The sequence below is a fragment of the Nicotiana tabacum genome, chromosome 24 (genome assembly GCF_000715075.1).
Source record: "Nicotiana tabacum cultivar K326 chromosome 24, ASM71507v2, whole genome shotgun sequence".
Classification (NCBI taxonomy): domain Eukaryota; kingdom Viridiplantae; phylum Streptophyta; class Magnoliopsida; order Solanales; family Solanaceae; genus Nicotiana; species Nicotiana tabacum.
Window position 1 is genome coordinate 96326709 of NC_134103.1, and position 18813 is coordinate 96345521.

The 18813-nt window shown below is 37.3% G+C and overlaps 2 protein-coding genes and 1 non-coding gene across 7 annotated transcripts in view; 2 read left to right on the forward strand and 1 right to left on the reverse strand.

The window, feature by feature from the left end:
* The first annotated feature begins 8344 nt into the window (after window positions 1–8344).
* LOC107787576 (uncharacterized) lies at window positions 8345–13179 on the forward strand. Its single transcript, XM_016609170.2, has 5 exons — window positions 8345–8510; window positions 9519–9765; window positions 10375–10460; window positions 10597–12151; window positions 12350–13179. The coding sequence occupies exons 2-5, from the start codon at window positions 9600–9602 to the stop codon at window positions 12931–12933; spliced, it is 2391 nt and encodes a 796-aa protein (XP_016464656.2). The 5' UTR covers window positions 8345–8510; window positions 9519–9599; the 3' UTR covers window positions 12934–13179.
* Window positions 13180–13779: 600 nt separating this feature from the next.
* On the forward strand, window positions 13780–13852 carry TRNAK-CUU (transfer RNA lysine (anticodon CUU)). The gene has a single exon. It is a non-coding gene; the product is annotated as a tRNA-Lys (tRNA).
* Window positions 13853–14544: 692 nt separating this feature from the next.
* The window catches only part of LOC107829718 (E3 ubiquitin-protein ligase PRT6), a 31051-nt gene continuing 26782 nt past the window's right edge, over window positions 14545–18813 (reverse strand). The window contains exons 16-19 of one of the 5 annotated variants that reach the window (XM_075248052.1): window positions 17956–18024; window positions 17054–17145; window positions 16829–16957; window positions 14545–14844 (exon numbers count right to left, since the gene is read on the reverse strand). In XM_075248052.1, coding sequence (XP_075104153.1) covers window positions 17071–17145; window positions 17956–18024 — 144 coding nt within the window. In that variant the 3' untranslated portion in view covers window positions 14545–14844; window positions 16829–16957; window positions 17054–17070. Of the gene's footprint in view, window positions 14995–16828; window positions 16958–17042; window positions 17146–17955; window positions 18025–18813 lie in introns of all 5 variants that reach the window. The other 4 variants (XM_075248055.1, XM_075248053.1, XM_075248056.1 and 1 more) reach the window with 4 other exon arrangements.

Below are 18813 nucleotides of genomic sequence, written 5' to 3' on the forward strand. Positions count from 1 at the left end.
CAGGTGCTTCTGGTACCTGTCCCCCAACTGGAGCTACTAGTGGCTCCTCAACTGTTGTTCTGACAGGTGCTCTAGTCGCAGTACGTGCCCTTCCTCGACCTCTACCTCGGCCTCTATCTCGGCCCCGGCCTCTTGCAGCCCTAGCAGTATGAGCGGATGCCTGCTCAACTAACCTGGTAGCACGTGTCCTTACCATCTGTGAGAGAATAGAGATACAAAAGCTCAGATTCCAAATTCAACAAATTCTGCACGACAGGAATGAAAGAAATGGAAATTTCCTAGCAGTTCTGTAGCCTCTCGAAGATAACTACAGACGTCTCCGTACCGATTCGCAAGACTCTACTAGAATCGTTCGTGACTCGTAGAACCTATGAACCTAGAGCTCTGATACCAACTTGTCACGACCCAAAATTCCACCACAGGAGTCGTGATGACACCTAATCTCTAAGACTAGGTAAGCCGATTTTCATTGCATTTTTTTGAAGCCATGTTTTTTTTTGAATTAAATAAATAATCAAAACTAACATCAAAAATAATTATAATATACAACCTCCCAAGACTGGTAGTACTGAGTCACGAACTCTAATTGAAGACATAGAATGATCATGATGACCGAATATACAATACTGTTTGATTATAAATTAACAGTACAATGAAATGAAAAGACTCCAAGGAACTGCGATAACTAAGCAGCTCTACCTTGAATCCTTACGATCCCGCTTTAACTCTGCTCAAGTCCCTTATCTTCAATACCTGGCTCTTTTTTAAGTTAGGCCGATATTTCAAAATAGCCTTCTTGCTTGAATTGGCCTCCGGACAGCTCAAATCTCAAGTTTTCCCGTGAAAACCTTACTCAAAAATCGCCCAACCCGAGCTTGAAATGCCCAAAAATGGCAAAAGCTCGGAACCCCTCTGTTATTGTATTGCCCAGGGGTTTTCGCATCCGCAGTGATTTCTTCGCACCTGCGGCAAATTTTTCGCACCCGCGGCTTTCGCATCTGCGGCGAATTTTTCGCACCCGCGGTCTTCGCATCCGCGACATATTTTTCGCACCTGTGGTGCCTGGCCAGCCCATGAATTTTTCGCTTCCGCGACTCATTTCTCACATCCGTGAGCTCGCACCTGCAGCCCTTTTTCGTGCAGGTGCAATCATACTAGATTCTCAGCTGCTTCAACTCCTCCTCCAAATTCAAATTCGATCCGTTAGGCATCCAAACTCACCCGAGGCCCCCCGGACCCCAACCAAACATACCATCAAGTCCTAAAATATCATATGAACTTAGTCAAATTCTTAAATCATATCAGACAACATCAAAACGACGAATCGCACCTCAAATCAAAATCTATGAACTTTGAACTTTTAAATTCTTTATCTTGTGCCGAAACACATCAAATCAATTCAGAATTACTTCAAATTTTGCACACAAGTCATAAATGACATAACAGACCTATTCAAATTTCCAAAATCGGATTCCGACCTCGATATCAAAAAGTCAACCCCCCAGTCAAACTTTCCAAAATTTTAACTTTCGGCATTTCAAGCTTAATTCCACTACAGACCTCCAAATAATTTTTCCGACACGCTCCTAAGTCCAAAATAACCATACGGAGCTATTGACATCATCAAAATTCCATTCCGAAGTCATTTGTTTTCTTTCAAAAGTCAACTCTCCGGTCAACTCTTTCCATTTAAGCTTCAAATTAAGGATTCGTTTAATTAAATTCCGAATCTTTAGTAAATCAAACTCGACCACACCCGCAGGTCATAATACATATTGCAAAACTGCTCGAGACCTTAAGTCATTGAACGGGGCGTAAATTCTTAAAACGACAAGTCGGGTCGTTACACTTATTGACCACTACAACTAGATTTTCAACTTAAATTGAGTATTCTCTACTTTAATCAACTTCCTCAATCTTGGGACCTGCACCGCTAGCACCAGTAGAATGACCAACTTAAATTGGAACCCTAGGTTTTTAGGCATTTAGGGTAAAATCAGAAAAGGGAGAAAGAAAGGGGGAGGAAGCGAGACAGAGAGAGAGATAGAGAGGCCTTTCCGAAAGCTCACTTATTTCTGAAAATGGGGGAAAGGTCTGGTCTGCGAAGAGAATAAGAGAGAAAGAGAAGAATGAGAGTGAAAAAGAGAAGAAAAATAAGGGGTATACCTAATGTAATAGGAAATACTTTCCCACTGATTCACTGGGTAAATTTGTGGGAATTGTCTTATATAAATTTAATTTTTTTGGTGAAACAATTTTTAAGCTAGCGGGTTTTTGGACCAAATATAAGAATTCAAAATTTTGAGCTTCCCACTGCATCAGTGGGAATATTAAAATATTTTTTTATCTTAGGTTCCCACCGTTTCACTAGGTATATTTTAATAATTTTATTTTTAATGACATTCCCACTAATTCGGTGGGAAACAAATTACGCGCTTTTTTGCGCCAACTAGTTCCCACCTATAGTCTGTGGGAACGTTTTTAAAAAAAGGTAAAGAAAACTTTTCCATTTCCCACTGAATTGTTTTACATTTCAGTGGGAACTGCTACTGATAATATATCTGTGGGAAACTTTCCTGGAAAATTTGCATTTTTCTAGTAGTGCCTACACTGGTAGGATTTCAACTTCACTACTGAGCAATCTTTAAATTATAACCTATTGCAACCCAGAAATTAAACTCTTAATCCCTCACTAACTTACAATACACCTATTACAAGCCACATTGCAATACACCTATTACAAAGACTTCAACTCATGACTAACTCTAGTCACGACACAAGCTCTACTGGTTTGTGGTTTTTGAGGTTCCTAATCTAAGCTTCTAGATAAGCAAAGTAGGAATTACAATAAATAACAAATACAAAGATACAACTCAACTAAGGACATACAAAAGACTTGTTATGGAGCTGGTCCGTAGTAGTGTTGCAGTTTGTTCTTGATGCACTTGTGACTTCAATGCTGGATAATCAGATCTTGAATGCTTTTCTGAATATCACAAGTGTTCAAGTGATGTTTTGTTGTAATGCTTCTTGTTAATATCCTTTGAATGACATCACTTAGATGATGTAAACACTTGGTTGGTAAAAAGTCCTTCACAATGGGAAGTGACTGTTGCACTATTTCTGCACTATAGCATGTACAGTACATGTAGTCACTTTCCAACTATAGAGTTGACTTCGTGCTGCTGTTAGGGAAACTCCAAAGGATCAGGTCCCTGAGTTGGTTCTATTCTATCTAAGGTCATACAACTCACATTAGCTTAAGTCCATTGATGGATAAATATACCAAGTGTGCATTAGGTCCTTTATCTGGTTTTTGGCAATAAGCTTGTTAGATCATCAAAACATAAATCTAACATACTTTAAACCCATCAATTTCTCCCTTTTTGATGATGACAAACTTTAAAAATTGACAACCATTTGCAGAGCATAATAAACGAAATAAAGTACCAGGAACTTCACAAGTTCCCCCGGACTCTATGCTTCCCCCTTAATCAGATCTTCCCCCTTTTGACATCATTAAAAATACACAAGCAAACAATCAACATAAAGAAATCTAGCCTAGCTAACTCATGCCACATGTGTGCTCACAACATGATAGAAAAGAGAAGCAGAAAAAGACAAGCATTTAACAGCAAAAGAGTCTTCATTGATTTTTATAAAACATAAGCCTTTTCCATTACAACAAAGGCAAGTTTGGACTGTTGAAAGCGGGAGCAGTACAGGTGAAATCTATTCACATCACAAAAAAGACAAAAACAACTACCACAAGTCATCAAAACAAAAGATAGAAACTTGACACTGGTCACTGGAAGATTTTCATAGGGGGCACTAGAGAAGGAAGGCTTGGAGGGGGAAACAAGAGTGTTGAGAACAAGGTCAATCCGAGCATTTGCAGACATTTGCTCTGCGAGCAGTTTCTCTCGCAGGTTCTCCACCTGTTGACTAAGCTCAGCATTTTCTTTAGACAGACGAGCAACTTCTTCACTTGATGAACTGGAGGGTCCTGGTGCTACTATAGCCTGACTAAGCTGAGTCTCAAGAATGGCGTTCCTTGCATTCAACTTCTTAATCTCCTCTGTGGCACTATTCTGGGCGTTGATTAGTTGTGAGATCGTCGAAGTGCTTCCCATTCCTCCAACATTTTCAATACATTCACATTCATCCGGTGTAGTTTTTGAGAAGGTTCGTTTCCTGGTCCCCATCTCTATTCCCTGCCTGTTTCCACCATTATTAAAGTACATGGCAGTAATAGCATCTGAGGACCATGTCCACTTAAGAGATTTCTCAACATCATTTTTACTTTCTCCAATTCTGCTTAAAGCTGCCTATTTTTCTCAAGCTCAGCACACAGACTAGTTTTCACATTATTTAGCTCATTTTCAAGTTTAATATATGCCTCACTAGCTACTTACTTCCCTTTTTCAAAATTTCCAGGCCTACATTCTGCTTTAAGTCCCTCAATTGTTTCCTCTAGGTCTACGATTACCCCTAAGAAATCATCTCTTTCTTGCTCAGTAATGGCAACTTTCTCCATTAAGGCATTCTTTTCTTTACTAAAGTTCTTTGTAATTTCTTTCAAGTCAACTACAACTATCATTAAATCATCTCTTTCATGTTCTACACTAGCAATTTTTTCTGTTAGAAACTCCTTCTCATTTTTCAAATTTTCTATAGTTTCCTTCAGGTCAACTACACAAACCACCAAGTCATCTCTAGTCTGCTCAGCATCTCCTAACTCTATGGTCAAGGCATCATTATCACTCACAAGACTATGATATGCATCAATCAAAACATTAGCTAATGACATGAGTTTCTTGGGAGAGTAGGATTTTAGATTCCTCTGAACATCCCTAAAGTTTACCTCATCATTGTCATCATCTTCATCATCGTCTGACTGAGCCATCAAAGCAAATATTGAGTCATATTCATTTGCTTCATTTTCAACTGCCATCATAGAACTATCACCTGCATCATTTTCTTCTTCTGATTCACTGGAGGAGTCTCCCCATGCTGTAAGATCTTGCTTCACAACACTGTCAGCTACGTTTTTCCTTTTGAAGCATTTGTCAGGAACCGAGTTCCTCTTGGCTGCTTTATCAGAGTTGTGCTTGAAATGCTCTTGCTTTAGAAGAGGACAGTCCTTGATGAAATGCCTTGGCTTTCCACACTTATGACAGAGGTCATAATTCTTTGGTTTGCTGGAACTGCCTCTCTTTGGTATACCTCCATTTCTTCGAACCATTTTCTGAAACCTTCTGGTAAGGTATGCCATTTCACTATCCTCCTTACTCGAATCATTGTTTTCAGCTTTGAGTACCAGGTTCTTCTCCTTCTTTGGTTCTCTTCTTTCACTGTCCTTCTTTCTCTTCATCTCGTAGGTTTTCAGATTCCCAACTAGCTCGTCCATAGTCAATGTCTGCAGATCCTTGGCTTCAGTGATAGCATTCACCTTACTTTCCCAGGAGCTGGGTAAAACGCTAAGAACTTTCCTCGCGAGCTTGTTCCTAGGAATGATTTCTCCAAGAGAGTGTAGCTAATTTATAATGGAAGTGAATCGAGTATGCGTGTCTTGAATGGATTCATCATCCTTCATTCTAAAGAGCTCATACTCAGTGATGAGCATATCGATCTTGGACTGCTTTACTTGAGTAGTTCCTTCATGTGCCGTTTGTAAAGCTTCCCATATCTCCTTGGCAGACTGAGAGGCTGAAATCCTGTTATATTCATCAGGTCCTATACCACACACCAAAATCTTTTTGGCGCGAAAGCTCTTCTCTACAGCTTTCCTGTCAGCGTCATTGTACTCCTTCCTGGTTTTCGGCACCATTACAGCAGGTTATCCTACCTTCTTTGGTGGGATGTATGGACCATCACAAATAACATCCCCGAACTCGGAGTCTTCTGCCATTATAAAGTCATGCATTCGAGTCTTCCACCACCCATAGTATTGGTCGTTGAATCTTGGGGGCCTGTAAGTTGATTGTCCTTCCTCGAAGTTTGGTGGAGCAGCCATGGTGAGGATCATTTCTAGGTGTTAACCTTTTAGAAAGAACCCGCTCTGATACCAATTGATAAAATGTATGAGTCCACCAAACTATATAGAGACCTGGTCCTATAACAGTTCCCACAGAACTAGCTAATCTAATAGTAAGTAAATGACACGAGAGATTTTTACGTGGAAAAACCCCTGCTTAAGGGGATAAAAAACCACGACCTACACTGGTAGGATTTCAACTGCACTACTGAGCAATTTAGATTACAACCTATTGCAACCTAGGAATTAAACTCTTAATCCCTCACTAACTTGCAATACACCTATTACAAACCACTTTGAAATACACCTATTACAAAGACTTCAACTCATGACTAACTCTAGTCATGACACAAGCTCTACGGGTTTGTGGTTTTTGAGGTTCCTAATTTAAGCTTCTAGATAAGCAAAGTAGAAATTACAATAAATAAAAAATACAAAGATACAACTCAACCAAGGACATACAAAAGACTTGTTATGGAGTTGGTCTGTAGTAGTGTTGCACTTTGTTCTTGATGCACTTGTGACTTCAATGCTAGATAATCAGATCTTGAATGCTTTTCTATCACAAGTGTTCAAGTGATGTTTTGTTGTAATGCTTCTTGTTAATATCCTTTGAATGAAATCACTTAGATGATGTAAATACTTGATTGGTAAAAAGCCCTTCCCAATGGGAAGTGACTGTTGCACTGTTTCTGCACTGTAGCATGTACAGTGCAGGCAGTCACTTTCCAGCTGTAGAGTTGACTTCGTATTGCTGTCAGGAAAACTCCAAGGGATCAGGTCCCTGAGTTGGTTCTTTTCTATCTGAAGTCATACAGCTCAGATTAGCTTAAGTCCATTGATGGATAAATATACCAAGTGTGCAATAGGTCCTTTATCTGGTTCTTGACAATAAGTTTGTTAGATCATCAAAACATAAATCTAAGATACTTTAAACCCATCAAATGTTTTAAAAGGCATTTTTGAGGTGAGCCCTGGGGCAAGGCGCACCAAAACTTTTCCGAGGCGATGGTCTCAAGAGGCATACGCTCAGTAATTCGGGGCGTACGACTTAATACCCAAAATCTCAAAAGTCAGCTTGTAATTACCCAAAGTTTTAAAAAGAAACTGAAACGTTAAATTTAAAAGTCAAGACCTTTTCTTATTAATAGAAGTCCTAATTTATGGTATTTTTCAAGTCTTTATCTTGTCTGCTAGTTTACTACTATCTCCCAAGAGCAACGATGGCCAATTTTTTTTTTATTTTTTTATTTTTTTTGCAAATACAAAGAAAACTTCATTCTCCTCTATCACCAAGTTCAAAATCCAAATTGCAAGTAGTCATCCTTTTTGTTCCTTCATGTCGAAAACTTTATTCTTTTCAACTCAAGTTACTTGTGCTTGTAAGTAGCATATAATGGATTGTTTTGATAATTTTTATGTGAGGATGGAGTACATCTATATATAGTTTTCACTTATTTATAGTTTTCTTCAATTTTTATGCAATTTTACCTATTTAAAAATATTTACTATAATTATATTATTTTATAAAATATTAAAAATTAAATACTTATGGGGCTTACGCACAGTGCCGCGAGGCTTACGCCTCACCGATGCATATATAAAATGTATCGTCTTACGCCCACACCCTTTAAAACAGTGTTTGCTAATTTAGTTAATTAATAATATCTAGTTTGGATTTATAGTTAAATTCATATAGGAATAAACTTTTCAATTTTTAGTCAAGTAGGTTTCGTACTATTATAAAAAAGTGTGACTAGCTATTTTCATGTGTGAAAATTGTGGAGAATTATAGAGGCCATAGATTTCGATTAAAATATTTTTCATCAAATATAAAGGGGAGAATTATAGAAATCGTGTAAAAATTTATGGTATTCTAGTAAATTATTTTCCTTTCATAGGAGAAGGGGTTAATCTACATCATAATTTACTGTAGGCCTCATCGCTATTTCCAATGATCAACACAGTGTCTTTTTTCTTCTTCCTATTAATGCTACCAATTAATAATCTCTCCATTGTAGTGTTTTTTAAAAAAAAAAATCAAATAAAAATTATTTCCCCTGATTTAGTTTAAGTCTTCTTGTCAAAGTAATACATGTGTCTTTACATAAAGTTTCTTATTATTTATTTGTGACTTAATGACTAATCTGAGATTTAAAAAAAAATTCTCTCTGAGAAAGGGTTTCCTCTGAAACTATTAATTGGAAGAAAGAAATTGAAATGTGAACTAATATCTACACACTAGGAAAAACGGTTAGTATATAAGAGTGAGATACGGAAAACGGTTGGCGGACAAATGGCGCCAACACAGAGAAGAAAAAAGGAAGTCTTTTCCATTATTTTCCACCCGTCAAAAACAAAACACAAGCAGTTTCTCTCTTTCTTTCACTTTCTCTTTTTCTCTGCAAATTTCGATTTCGATTTTTCTCCTACTGATGTGCAATGCCTGTGGTACTCTCTATTATTCCCAAAGGTACAACAATGATACTTCAATATCTAATTTTGTCCAATTTCCTTTTTACAGTGATGCCAATTCGTTATATATGTTTCTATTTTCCGCTGTTATTTTATTATCATGGATCTCAAACCGCTTACGCTGCAGAATTAAATTATATTTGGAAACTCTCATTTTTTATAAAATTCCATTTTGATACAGTTTAATTTTTGCAAGGCTTATAGTTTATGTATTGGCAAGACAACCTCATGCATACATTATTATATTCTTTTGAATCAGTTGATTTATTGTATAGTTATGACTTATGAATATCAAACATGATATTTACTTGCCAGATCCCGTTAGATGTCAGGTCGGATTTTCCCTTAAGAAATCATTCTTTTGATTTTTTTTTCCCAATGTTCAGTTGGGTATAAAGAGTAGGTGACATGATAATTGTACAAAGTTTAAGATAAGTATAAATTTCCCCGCACCCAGTGATTACAACAAACCATACTAATTTACTATGGTTAAGTTATAAACTAAGCAGAGAATGTGTATTAATTAACGAATTTTCTTTTATAATAAGAGTGGTATGTCAAAACATGTCATGTATTCATTGAATTGGTGTAAACACCGGGTACAGATAAGTTTTTTTACCAGATAAGATAGGTAGTACAGTAATGTTTTTGTGATATTTTTGGGTATTAAGAGTTGACAATAATGTTCAAGTGTTGTTTGAAGTGAGACTGGAAAAGAGTTTGGGTTACTTCTGTCTATAGTAAGGAAGTTATTTTCTCCATTTTGGTAGAAAATAGTTTCATTAGAAAAGACATTTTCTAGATTTTAAGGTAGACAAACACTATATTTCCCTTGATGAAACTATTTTCTATCCCCCCAAACACATAAGTGGAAATGACTTCAATCTAAAGAGGACTCTCCAAAATTAAAACTGTAACTTTATTGGTCTCAATGATACTTCTTGTTGTATTGCCATTGCTATGCCTAATCACCCTTTGGCTAATTTGGTTTAATTGTATATATCAGGTGTACGATGTTGGAAAACTCTAACTCAATTAGGATGTAGTACCTGTAGCTGATCATTGACAAAGAGGAATACTACTATACATGGGAAAGGGTTTGCGCCTTCGAGATTCTAGTTTTACGAGAGAAAGTAATCCTCCAGGATGCTTGTTTGGGATACTTCATCATTTAAATCACCATCATCATCGGTGGCATCTAGTCCGAAAACGCCTCCCGAACATAAGGCAGGGTGGTGGAAAGCATCTTCCTGGTGAGAAAAGCATTAGTTGTTTATCTATATCTTTTTTCATACTATAGCATTTAACAAAATAAAGGGGTTTGTGTACAAGAATTAAAGGTTTAATGTTACATGAGTAACTATACTCCTCAATTGTTGTTATTAAGCCTATTGATTGTGATCGAGAATTAGAGTAGAAGGTTAGTAGGTAGTCGAGCGTTTACTTTTTCTTTCCCGTAGCAGTAGTTTTAGTGTTAGTATGACATCTTTTTATTCTTAGATTGTTATCACTACCTACTGTTTGATTGCTATCTTTCGCTTCCGTTTTCTTAATGTCTTCTTGTTGTTGTTGTTATTGTTTGTTGCCGCCGTTTTTTTTCATTTTTTCTTTAGCCGGGGATCTAACGAAAACAACCTCCCTGCCCTCCCCGGCTAGGGGTAAGATCTATGTACACCCTACCATCCCCAAACCCCACTTGTGGGAATCCACTGGGTTTTGTTGTTGTTGTAAGCCTATTGATTGTGAAGCAGTTTGTCCATATTCTCCTAACCCTTTTAGTTATTGGATCTAACAAGATTTGACACTTTGAACAAGTTAGTGATAACATGGTGTTTATATACTAACTGATTCCTTGTTTCCAGCGGCAGGAGATCTTGGAAGTAATGCAACTGCTACCGATTCTGCTAATACTCCAGAAAAAGTAGACGCCAAAGCGGATGATTCCCCTGTAAGTTTCTGCATCATATAACTGAACCTGCTTCAATTGTTTTGTGTATTGCTTCTTCTGATACATGTGCAAATAGACATACCTGTGTAAACATTAGCACATAACTGTATATGTTAACAAATTTTACTATTTTCAGACTGTAGTGAAAACAGCAGGGACACAGCCCAGAAGTTCGATAAAATCTCGTTTAAAAGCTTTGATAACAAAAGAGCTACTATCTAGAAAAAGGGTCAGACATCGCCGAAGTTTGTCCTATCCTACAAGGACACCGCTGGAACAAACTGCTTCTATTGATTATCTAGACCCTGCAAATGTAGATCCTTCTCCAAAAATTCCTTTAAATGACGAGACTTTGCAGCATCGTGAGAACAAGTATTCTTCCGTTGCCAGTTTGTTAGATCCACCCTTGCCGGGGAAAAGAAAGGATGTTGTTACCACCAACGACGCATGTGAGTTGTGTGCTGGTATGCTCGATGTGAATCACTTAAAGCAATGTGATACTAACAAGAATGGGAAGCAACCAATTACAGACTTCACTCTCCGTCGTACACAATCACTTTATTTTAGAGAGAGGACCAAAAATGCTTCAACTGAAGAGTCAAAGCTATTTTTGGATGCTCTTGATTTACTAAACATGAGAGAGGAGGTATTCCTAAAAATATTAAAGGACCCTAATTCTTCGTTAGCGCATCAGTTACATGGTACACAGGCATCCAAAGGCTTAACCAAGTCCGTGTCATTTCCTTCCCGTTTCTCACTGGGAAAAATTGTCAGGTCAAGCAATCATAAGAGCAGTCAAGACAATTCAGTAACATCAACAAATGTGAATAGCGAGGATGAAGTTGCAAAAGGTGTGCCGATAAGTTCACCTGTTGCCAAACAGAATCGGCATCAAAGTAAACTTGTCCTTGAGCGTTTCAAGAACTTGAGGAAGAAAATAAGACATATGCTTAAGGAGAGCAATAAGGAGAAGCGTCGAATTGTCATGGATGCTGTCCTTCAAAAGGTTCTAAATGATCGTAGCTCATTCAAGGACGTTAAACAAGGAACCAATTTACCTGAGAAGCCATCTGCAGATGGAAATGACACCAGTCACTACTCTTCTCCATTTAGCAAGAGCCAAATGAAATGCTATTCAAGAACGTCGTCGCTCAATGAATCTTTAGACAGATATAATAGATTACTTGAATCCTGCTTCAGTAGGGAAGAAAAACAACACAGCTCTGAAATGTCAAGTTTCAGAGCATCAAGATCACCCTCACCGGCTAGAAGTAGACCCATTGTCCTGGACAGGATTCTGTCTTTGCCTGATCTTAGAAATTATCCTTCTTTCCGAATTGAGGACACTCCCGAAGTCAGTTATTCAGAAACACTAGATACAGCTGCATCGACTGAATCGAGCAACAGCTTAAAACTGAAGTCCCTGGATTTTATTCCTTTAGGTTCAGAAAAGCAAACTAAACAAGATTCAAGTTCAGACTCCAAGATTCCTGAAGATTTTGTTGATGTCAATGAGATTTCCGATGACTTATATGGCTTAAACACAGAGGAAAACTTTTTTCCGGTTGAATGCAATATGGAGGCCACTTCATCTCCTAATTCCAAACTAGATAATTCAATTCCTACTCCTTTGCCTGGTATGAAATTTCAGGAAGCAGATACTGTCTCAGAAGAGCTCTCCACATTTGAAGGTATTATTTTGAGGCAACCTTACATTTTACTTTCTTCCCTCGTTCCCGTTTATCTTTCTTGACAGTAATATACAATACTCAAATGCTTCCCACAACAAGTCCTCATTTTTGCAATTTTTTTCTAATACCTGTTTAAAACATCTGCTGCACTGTTTTCCTTAGCTAACTAACAGAATGAACCTTACATGGATTCCGCAGGTATATCAGAAAATGCATTAGACACCGATGAAGAAGGACTATTGGCCAATGAACAGAAGAAAAGTCTTTTCCAAGTTCAAGTGGATGAAAGAAATAAAGCTGAATTCAATTATGTAAAAGATGTGTTGGAATTATCTGGCTTTAGTGGAAATATATTTATGATGAACCCTTCTTCAGTGTTAGAGGAAATGGAAGGATGTTTGCTTGATCAACCCGAGAGTTCAGGATATGCTGAATATGGAAACTGTGATCAACTTCTTCTGTTTGATTTAATCAATGAGGTCTTATTACAACTTTATGAGAGATCATCTTTATACTGGCCAAGGTCTTTAACGACTCGTTCTTATATCCATCCAACACCTGTGGCCTACCATCTGCTTGAGGAAGTGTGGACGGATATAAGCTGGTGTCTCAGCTTCAAGCTGGAGAATGATCTATCACTTGATGATGCTATGAGCCACGATCTTGCAAAACGCGACAATTGGATGAACCTGCAGTTTGATGCCGAGTGTGTTGGATTGGAGCTCGAGGATCTCATATTCGATGATCTTTTAGATGAGCTAATATTCATTGATGTTTATTAAGGCCAGATCAGGTACCTTTAAGTACGTGCAATATTAGTTCCTGGGTAGGTGTATTAACATTTCAGGTCCGCTACTACCAACACCCGGATCTGCACAAAAATGTGTATGAGTACGGGGCAACATGTACTCAGTAAGTATCAAGACTAACTTCGGTGAAGTAGTGACGGGGTTTAAGTCATATGATACTCACTAGTCAAAGAACCTAATAATAGGAAAAAAGAATGCTGAGTTAATATGGCTTTAAAAAAATTCAATAAATCTGTATAGTAAATTAAGCTTGAGAGAGTATATTAGAATTTTCAATTGAGATTTGTAGTATTAGCAAGAATTATAATTAGGACAAGCTTCCCTTAGCAAAATCAGCAATTTAGCTTGGTTCCATTGAAAGCACCAATAGATATAAGTTAGCTTAATCTTCCTGACATTCAGTCCCTTGTTCAAGTGAAGATCTGTATATGGTTGTGTAATGTACTTATTGATTATGATTGTGTAAGGATGTTCATCTGTAAGTGAATATTTAAGTGAATAAAGTATTTCTTATCTTTGATTCACTATAAGCTTTGAGAATAATGAAAAATTATCTACAGGTATCTTATCTTTGAAGATTAAGTTCGATATTACATTGGATTATGCACTTTTCCTTCTTTTTCATCATTGGATCATGCACTTTATTGTGGTTAAAATAGAGCTCTTTCTTTTTCTTTTTTTTTAAAAACCCTTGTATTTTGGCTCAAGTGATGAGGGAAAGATATGAAACATAACTTTGAGCCACAAGTATCTATGATCTCAAAAAGTACCTTTTGATTAATCCTACGACTACAGAGAAAAGTTGACTCAGTGCAAAGTGCCCGTCTAGCTCAGTTGGTAGAGCGCAAGGCTCTTAACCTTGTGGTCGTGGGTTCGAGCCCCACGGTGGGTGTGTTACCTTTTTACTTTTTTAATACACGATAGTAAAGTTATAAGATATCACTGATTGTTGTTTTGTAAATTTTCATTATAGCGAATAAATTCAGTGTCTTAATTCTCCAACACATCCACTACCCAAGACAGTTGCGTTAGCTCATCGGATCAAGGAACATAAAATAAAAGAATTATTTTTAATAAAAATTTTAAAAAAGGTTCGAGGTTAGGAAGATAAATTGGTTGGAGCTGGAGGGGGGAGTGCAGGAGTACGCTGAGAAAAACTCAAAATCTAACATCGCTTTTCAACATATTGTTAATTACGTCTGAATTTACATTTTCAGTGTCAGAAGGGGGTTGGCGAGGAGGGGGAAGGATATCGTATTAATAATCCATATACCTACTTAGACTATAATTTACACCTTTAGGAAACCAGTTGAATGGATCAAAACTACCATTCAACTGATTGTTGAATGGTAGTAAAGTTATAAGATATCACTGATTGTTGTTTTGTAAATTTTCATTATAGCGAATAAATTCAGTGTCTTAATTCTCCAACACATCCACTACCCAAGACAGTTGCGTTAGCTCATCGGATCAAGGAACATAAAATAAAAGAATTATTTTTAATAAAAATTTTAAAAAAGGTTCGAGGTTAGGAAGATAAATTGGTTGGAGCTGGAGGGGGGAGTGCAGGAGTACGCTGAGAAAAACTCAAAATCTAACATCGCTTTTCAACATATTGTTAATTACGTCTGAATTTACATTTTCAGTGTCAGAAGGGGGTTGGCGAGGAGGGGGAAGGATATCGTATTAATAATCCATATACCTACTTAGACTATAATTTACACCTTTAGGAAACCAGTTGAATGGATCAAAACTACAATAGATATATTTACAATCTCTGTACAGCAATGCGTGATAGTCAGCCGCTCCACCAAAGTCACGAAACATCCCTTTCCGATAAAAGCAAATCCTACTTCTCTGCCGCAGATGTCAACGCCTATTTATCTGCCACATGTTTATACTTCAGTAAAATAACTACGCAAAACATGCCATAAATTAGCAAATCTGAACCATCAAGGGATTTTTTCTCTTTTTCCTTGTGAAGACAAGAACAAAGTAACACAGGAAAAAATAATGACCGGATTGATCAGGTGCCTGCAAGTTGCAGTAACGTAGACAGTCAAAACAAGGGAAGAATCAGAGGGAGGCACTAAGAAGCTTTTCGCCAGCAACATTTTGTAACATTTTTTAGCAGAAAATCTCAATGCAGAAGCAGCAGTAGGGACTGCAACATGAATGTTGGGAATGGGATGGCAATGAGACAGGTCCATCTCACCCACGCATGAATGAAAGTGGAGAGAGTACTTAGCAGGTCAATATTGTTTTTGTTTCTTTTTATTTAGCAGCATATCTATCACCAAGTTCAGCTCAACTTAACAAAACTATTCTAGACGTCTTCTATTAGTAATTTTCCGTGTTAAACTTTTCTGATTCTTAACAAACTATTATGCTTTGATTAAGGTTTCGAAAACTAAATTAAATCTAGTGAAACATCAGATTAGATTGTAATATTGCAAACTCATCTTGAAGTGCATAACATATCAGCTAAGGTTACCCTGCCCCCGGAATTACCCTGGCAGAAACTATGCAACTGTCTTCGTTTTGATTACCTGTCCAACTATCATTCAGAAATTTCAGTTTTCTTTAACTATTACTGAGCAAATTGGATAATGATTTTGGAACATAGGGATTAAAATGGCAAAGCAATAAATGCTTACTTGGACTCCCTTGGAAACCAGATGCAAACAAAAAAATCAAATTTGAGGACACTCGTCTAGCTCAACTTTATAGATAATTAAATACTAAAAACTAACATAACAGAACTTAAGGCTAGCCTATTTTTTGGCTTAGCCGGGGTTGGGGAATTGTTTTTTTTTTTTTTTGGGGGGGGGGGGGGGAATGAATGTCATAAATATGTTACTTCAAGCGATTCAAATTTTTACCATCAGTTTAGAAAAGGAACAGAGGGGCTGATGCAGTGTAGTCCAGTCATTTTAATCATATTTCACAGGTCAATTCATATACTAGGGTTTTGGATGGCTAAAGATTTCCAAGAGAACTACAAATTTAAAGATCTAATAACCCTCACCCACCCCACCCCCCACAAAATCCATGTGGATTAGAAAAAACAAACCAGGAATAAACCTATTTGCATAGATTTTTCATATCTTTTGGTCCTCATATGAAACCTCAAAAGGAAAACATCTTCTATTTGGCCCATTTCATCGCAATACCCAATAATTTGTCTCTTAAGATAAAACTAGGGGTCTCTAAAATTAGATGTTCTCTAAATCTCACTCTTATCCATAAATTGACATACAAACTCTAACCAAACTAAAACCAAAATAAGAAGACTTCTGGCAAACAGTATCTGAAACCAGTACTCGCTAAAATCATGTAAAACTTGGACCTAACAGTCACAGACAAGGATGCCAAATATCCCTGTATTCAGAATCAAGTTGGTCTAAGACCTCTGATTTTTCCACGAGGGCTCCTAAAATGCCCTACTATGCAGAAAATCCAAATAGAATGCCTGTCCTGGCCCAAGATTGCATTGTTTATTGTAAAATCTCATTGACCAATTTTGAGGCTCCACCTAGAATTTTGGTGCCAAGTCTGGAGTTCAATTGTTGGAAACCATTTTTTAAAATCTCAGCCACTTCACTAACATGGTTTAAGGCACTTCACCTTAAGTTTTTTAGCTCAGGCACTTCATTAACAGTGTTAACTTGAAATATCAGGAAAGGTAAATTAACTTTGAACCAAAAAAAGGAATATAAGAACCATTAATCACGAATAATCACAAAAAGGAACTGTCTGGAGAATCCTGCTTCCAAGACAAGCAAATGAAACTGATCTATTCACACATTGCATTACATCTGAAGCAAACGCTTCTCAGAATAGGAAAACGTCAAAATTATAGACTAACCTCGATAATCTGTATATTAGACAGTAGCAGACCGCAGAACATTGGACATGCTGTGTATGAGTCAAAACTCAGAACCAGACAGCTGATAACTTTTTACCATCTTTGACTATTTCCTGGGACCTAGTTAACCTGCAAGAGTCCAGAAAAGAATAATGATAAACTACCTGTCAGTAAGTAAAGACAAATATACAGAATATGGCGATCATGAAACGACCTTTACCAGACCTTACGAAACAGTCGAACTAAAGCATGAAAAAAGTGCCAATATTCGTCGGACGAAGCACCTTTGAACTACGATCCAGTCCATGAGAAGCCACCTAAATAGTTGATTCAAACAAATTAGCAAGCTGCTATAACTAACAACATATGGAATAACTAGACGTATGGAATAAAGATAAATGCGATCCAATGTCTCTCAGACAAAAGCGCCAGATTTAAAGCAATAGTTATGCTAATTTAGATTTCAGAACTCAGAAGTACAGGACAAAATTTCCTTGCTATGATGAGATAATCATGGTAGTTACTAACATCAAAGAAGAGGACAACTGATAGAGAGAAGGGGAATAAGAAAAAGTAGAAAAATGTTAGAAGACAACACAGTACAAGACATGCAATTACTATAAGTCTAGTTTAGGCACATTTGGCAGTAGAGAACCATGAACGTTGTGAAACGAGAAAAAATGGCTCTTAACATCTTACCTGCTCAATTTTCAGTACATTATATATGTATGAAAGAGCATTTAATCGTCTAAGCAAAATGAGGTCCCTAAGCAGTGGCTAACTGTTTGCACTTTAAGACATTTAAAAGGTCAGAGGTGCACATGGAGTACATAATTAACTCTAGCTTAAGCCATACTACTTCTTTCTGTTCCTTCAACAGCTTTTTCCATTAAATCCATAATAATCAGAGAAGGAAGATTCTCTATTTCTCTTTTCCTCCATAGATCGGGGTCATTTTTTTTACCCCATTGTCTTGCTTTATCTCCAAGGACATTAATCAGGCCACCTAACAAATAGCACAACAAGAGGAACTGCCTCCAAAGACATTAATCAGACCACCTAACAAATAGTACAACAATAGAAACTCAGTCACCGCAGCAGTAAATTATGCAAAGTTCTTTCTATACCATATGAGTTAAGGCAGCATAGCGTTCCTCATTTAGATACAATGGCTTCCCACGATGCATTTCGCTATCCTGCAAGTATAAAGAGAAAGTTTAAGATCCAAATGATAAACACCAAATTCCATAGCACTGCACATGTATATCCATCCACACTAGTCTCGACAAGGATTAAAAATAATTGACCCACAAAAGAAGGAAATACAAAACAAGGGGGGAAAAACCCACTTATCCTTCGGATCCTTAGAAATATCTTATGACAGATTAAGTTAGACTGTCACAAATTGGATACTTTGGAGACATTTCCTAACATGAATTTGAGTGAGTCCAAATTTCTTCTCACTTTTTGACTCAAAATATAAGACTAAATAAATAACAAAAACAAAAAAGCTAAAGATGATATGAGGGTACAAGAAACTTAGAAAGAAACTTTTCTTCACATAAAAAAAGTACATAACAAGATTGTTCCAGATTTTATTTTGAGTTTGGCAGTTCAAAATAGCGGGCAACCTTTTAAATAGAACCTACACTGCCACTTGATGCTTTTGCATCTCTAATCCTTCACATGTTTGAGTACTGTGCTATTTTGACTTTCATCTTCTTCTTTTTTTGGTGTAGTTCTTTTACTCCTATACATCTTCCATGGTACTCCACTTCCACATTTTTAAGTTTGTCAATTTTCAGTTGTGTGGTATTTTCATAACGTGCTTCATGTCATGGGCGGCTTTCCAACCATGCCCCATGACCCCTTGGACGCGCCCCGTGGCGTCCTGGCCAGCCTCCCAACGCCCGTCGCCACGGTCGGCCCCGTGGTCTCGGCAGCTCCAAGTGACAAGCGCGCATGTGCCTCTGTCGCCCCACCGA

Bases quoted from the DNA above. Each gene is read 5' to 3' on its own strand.
- LOC107787576 (XM_016609170.2), top strand. From the start codon at position 9,600: ATGGGAAAGGGTTTGCGCCTTCGAGATTCTAGTTTTACGAGAGAAAGT. The intron at 9,766-10,374 runs GTGAGAAAAGCA...CCTTGTTTCCAG, and splicing joins TGGTGGAAAGCATCTTCCTG to CGGCAGGAGATCTTGGAAGT. The intron at 10,461-10,596 runs GTAAGTTTCTGC...TACTATTTTCAG, and splicing joins CCAAAGCGGATGATTCCCCT to ACTGTAGTGAAAACAGCAGG.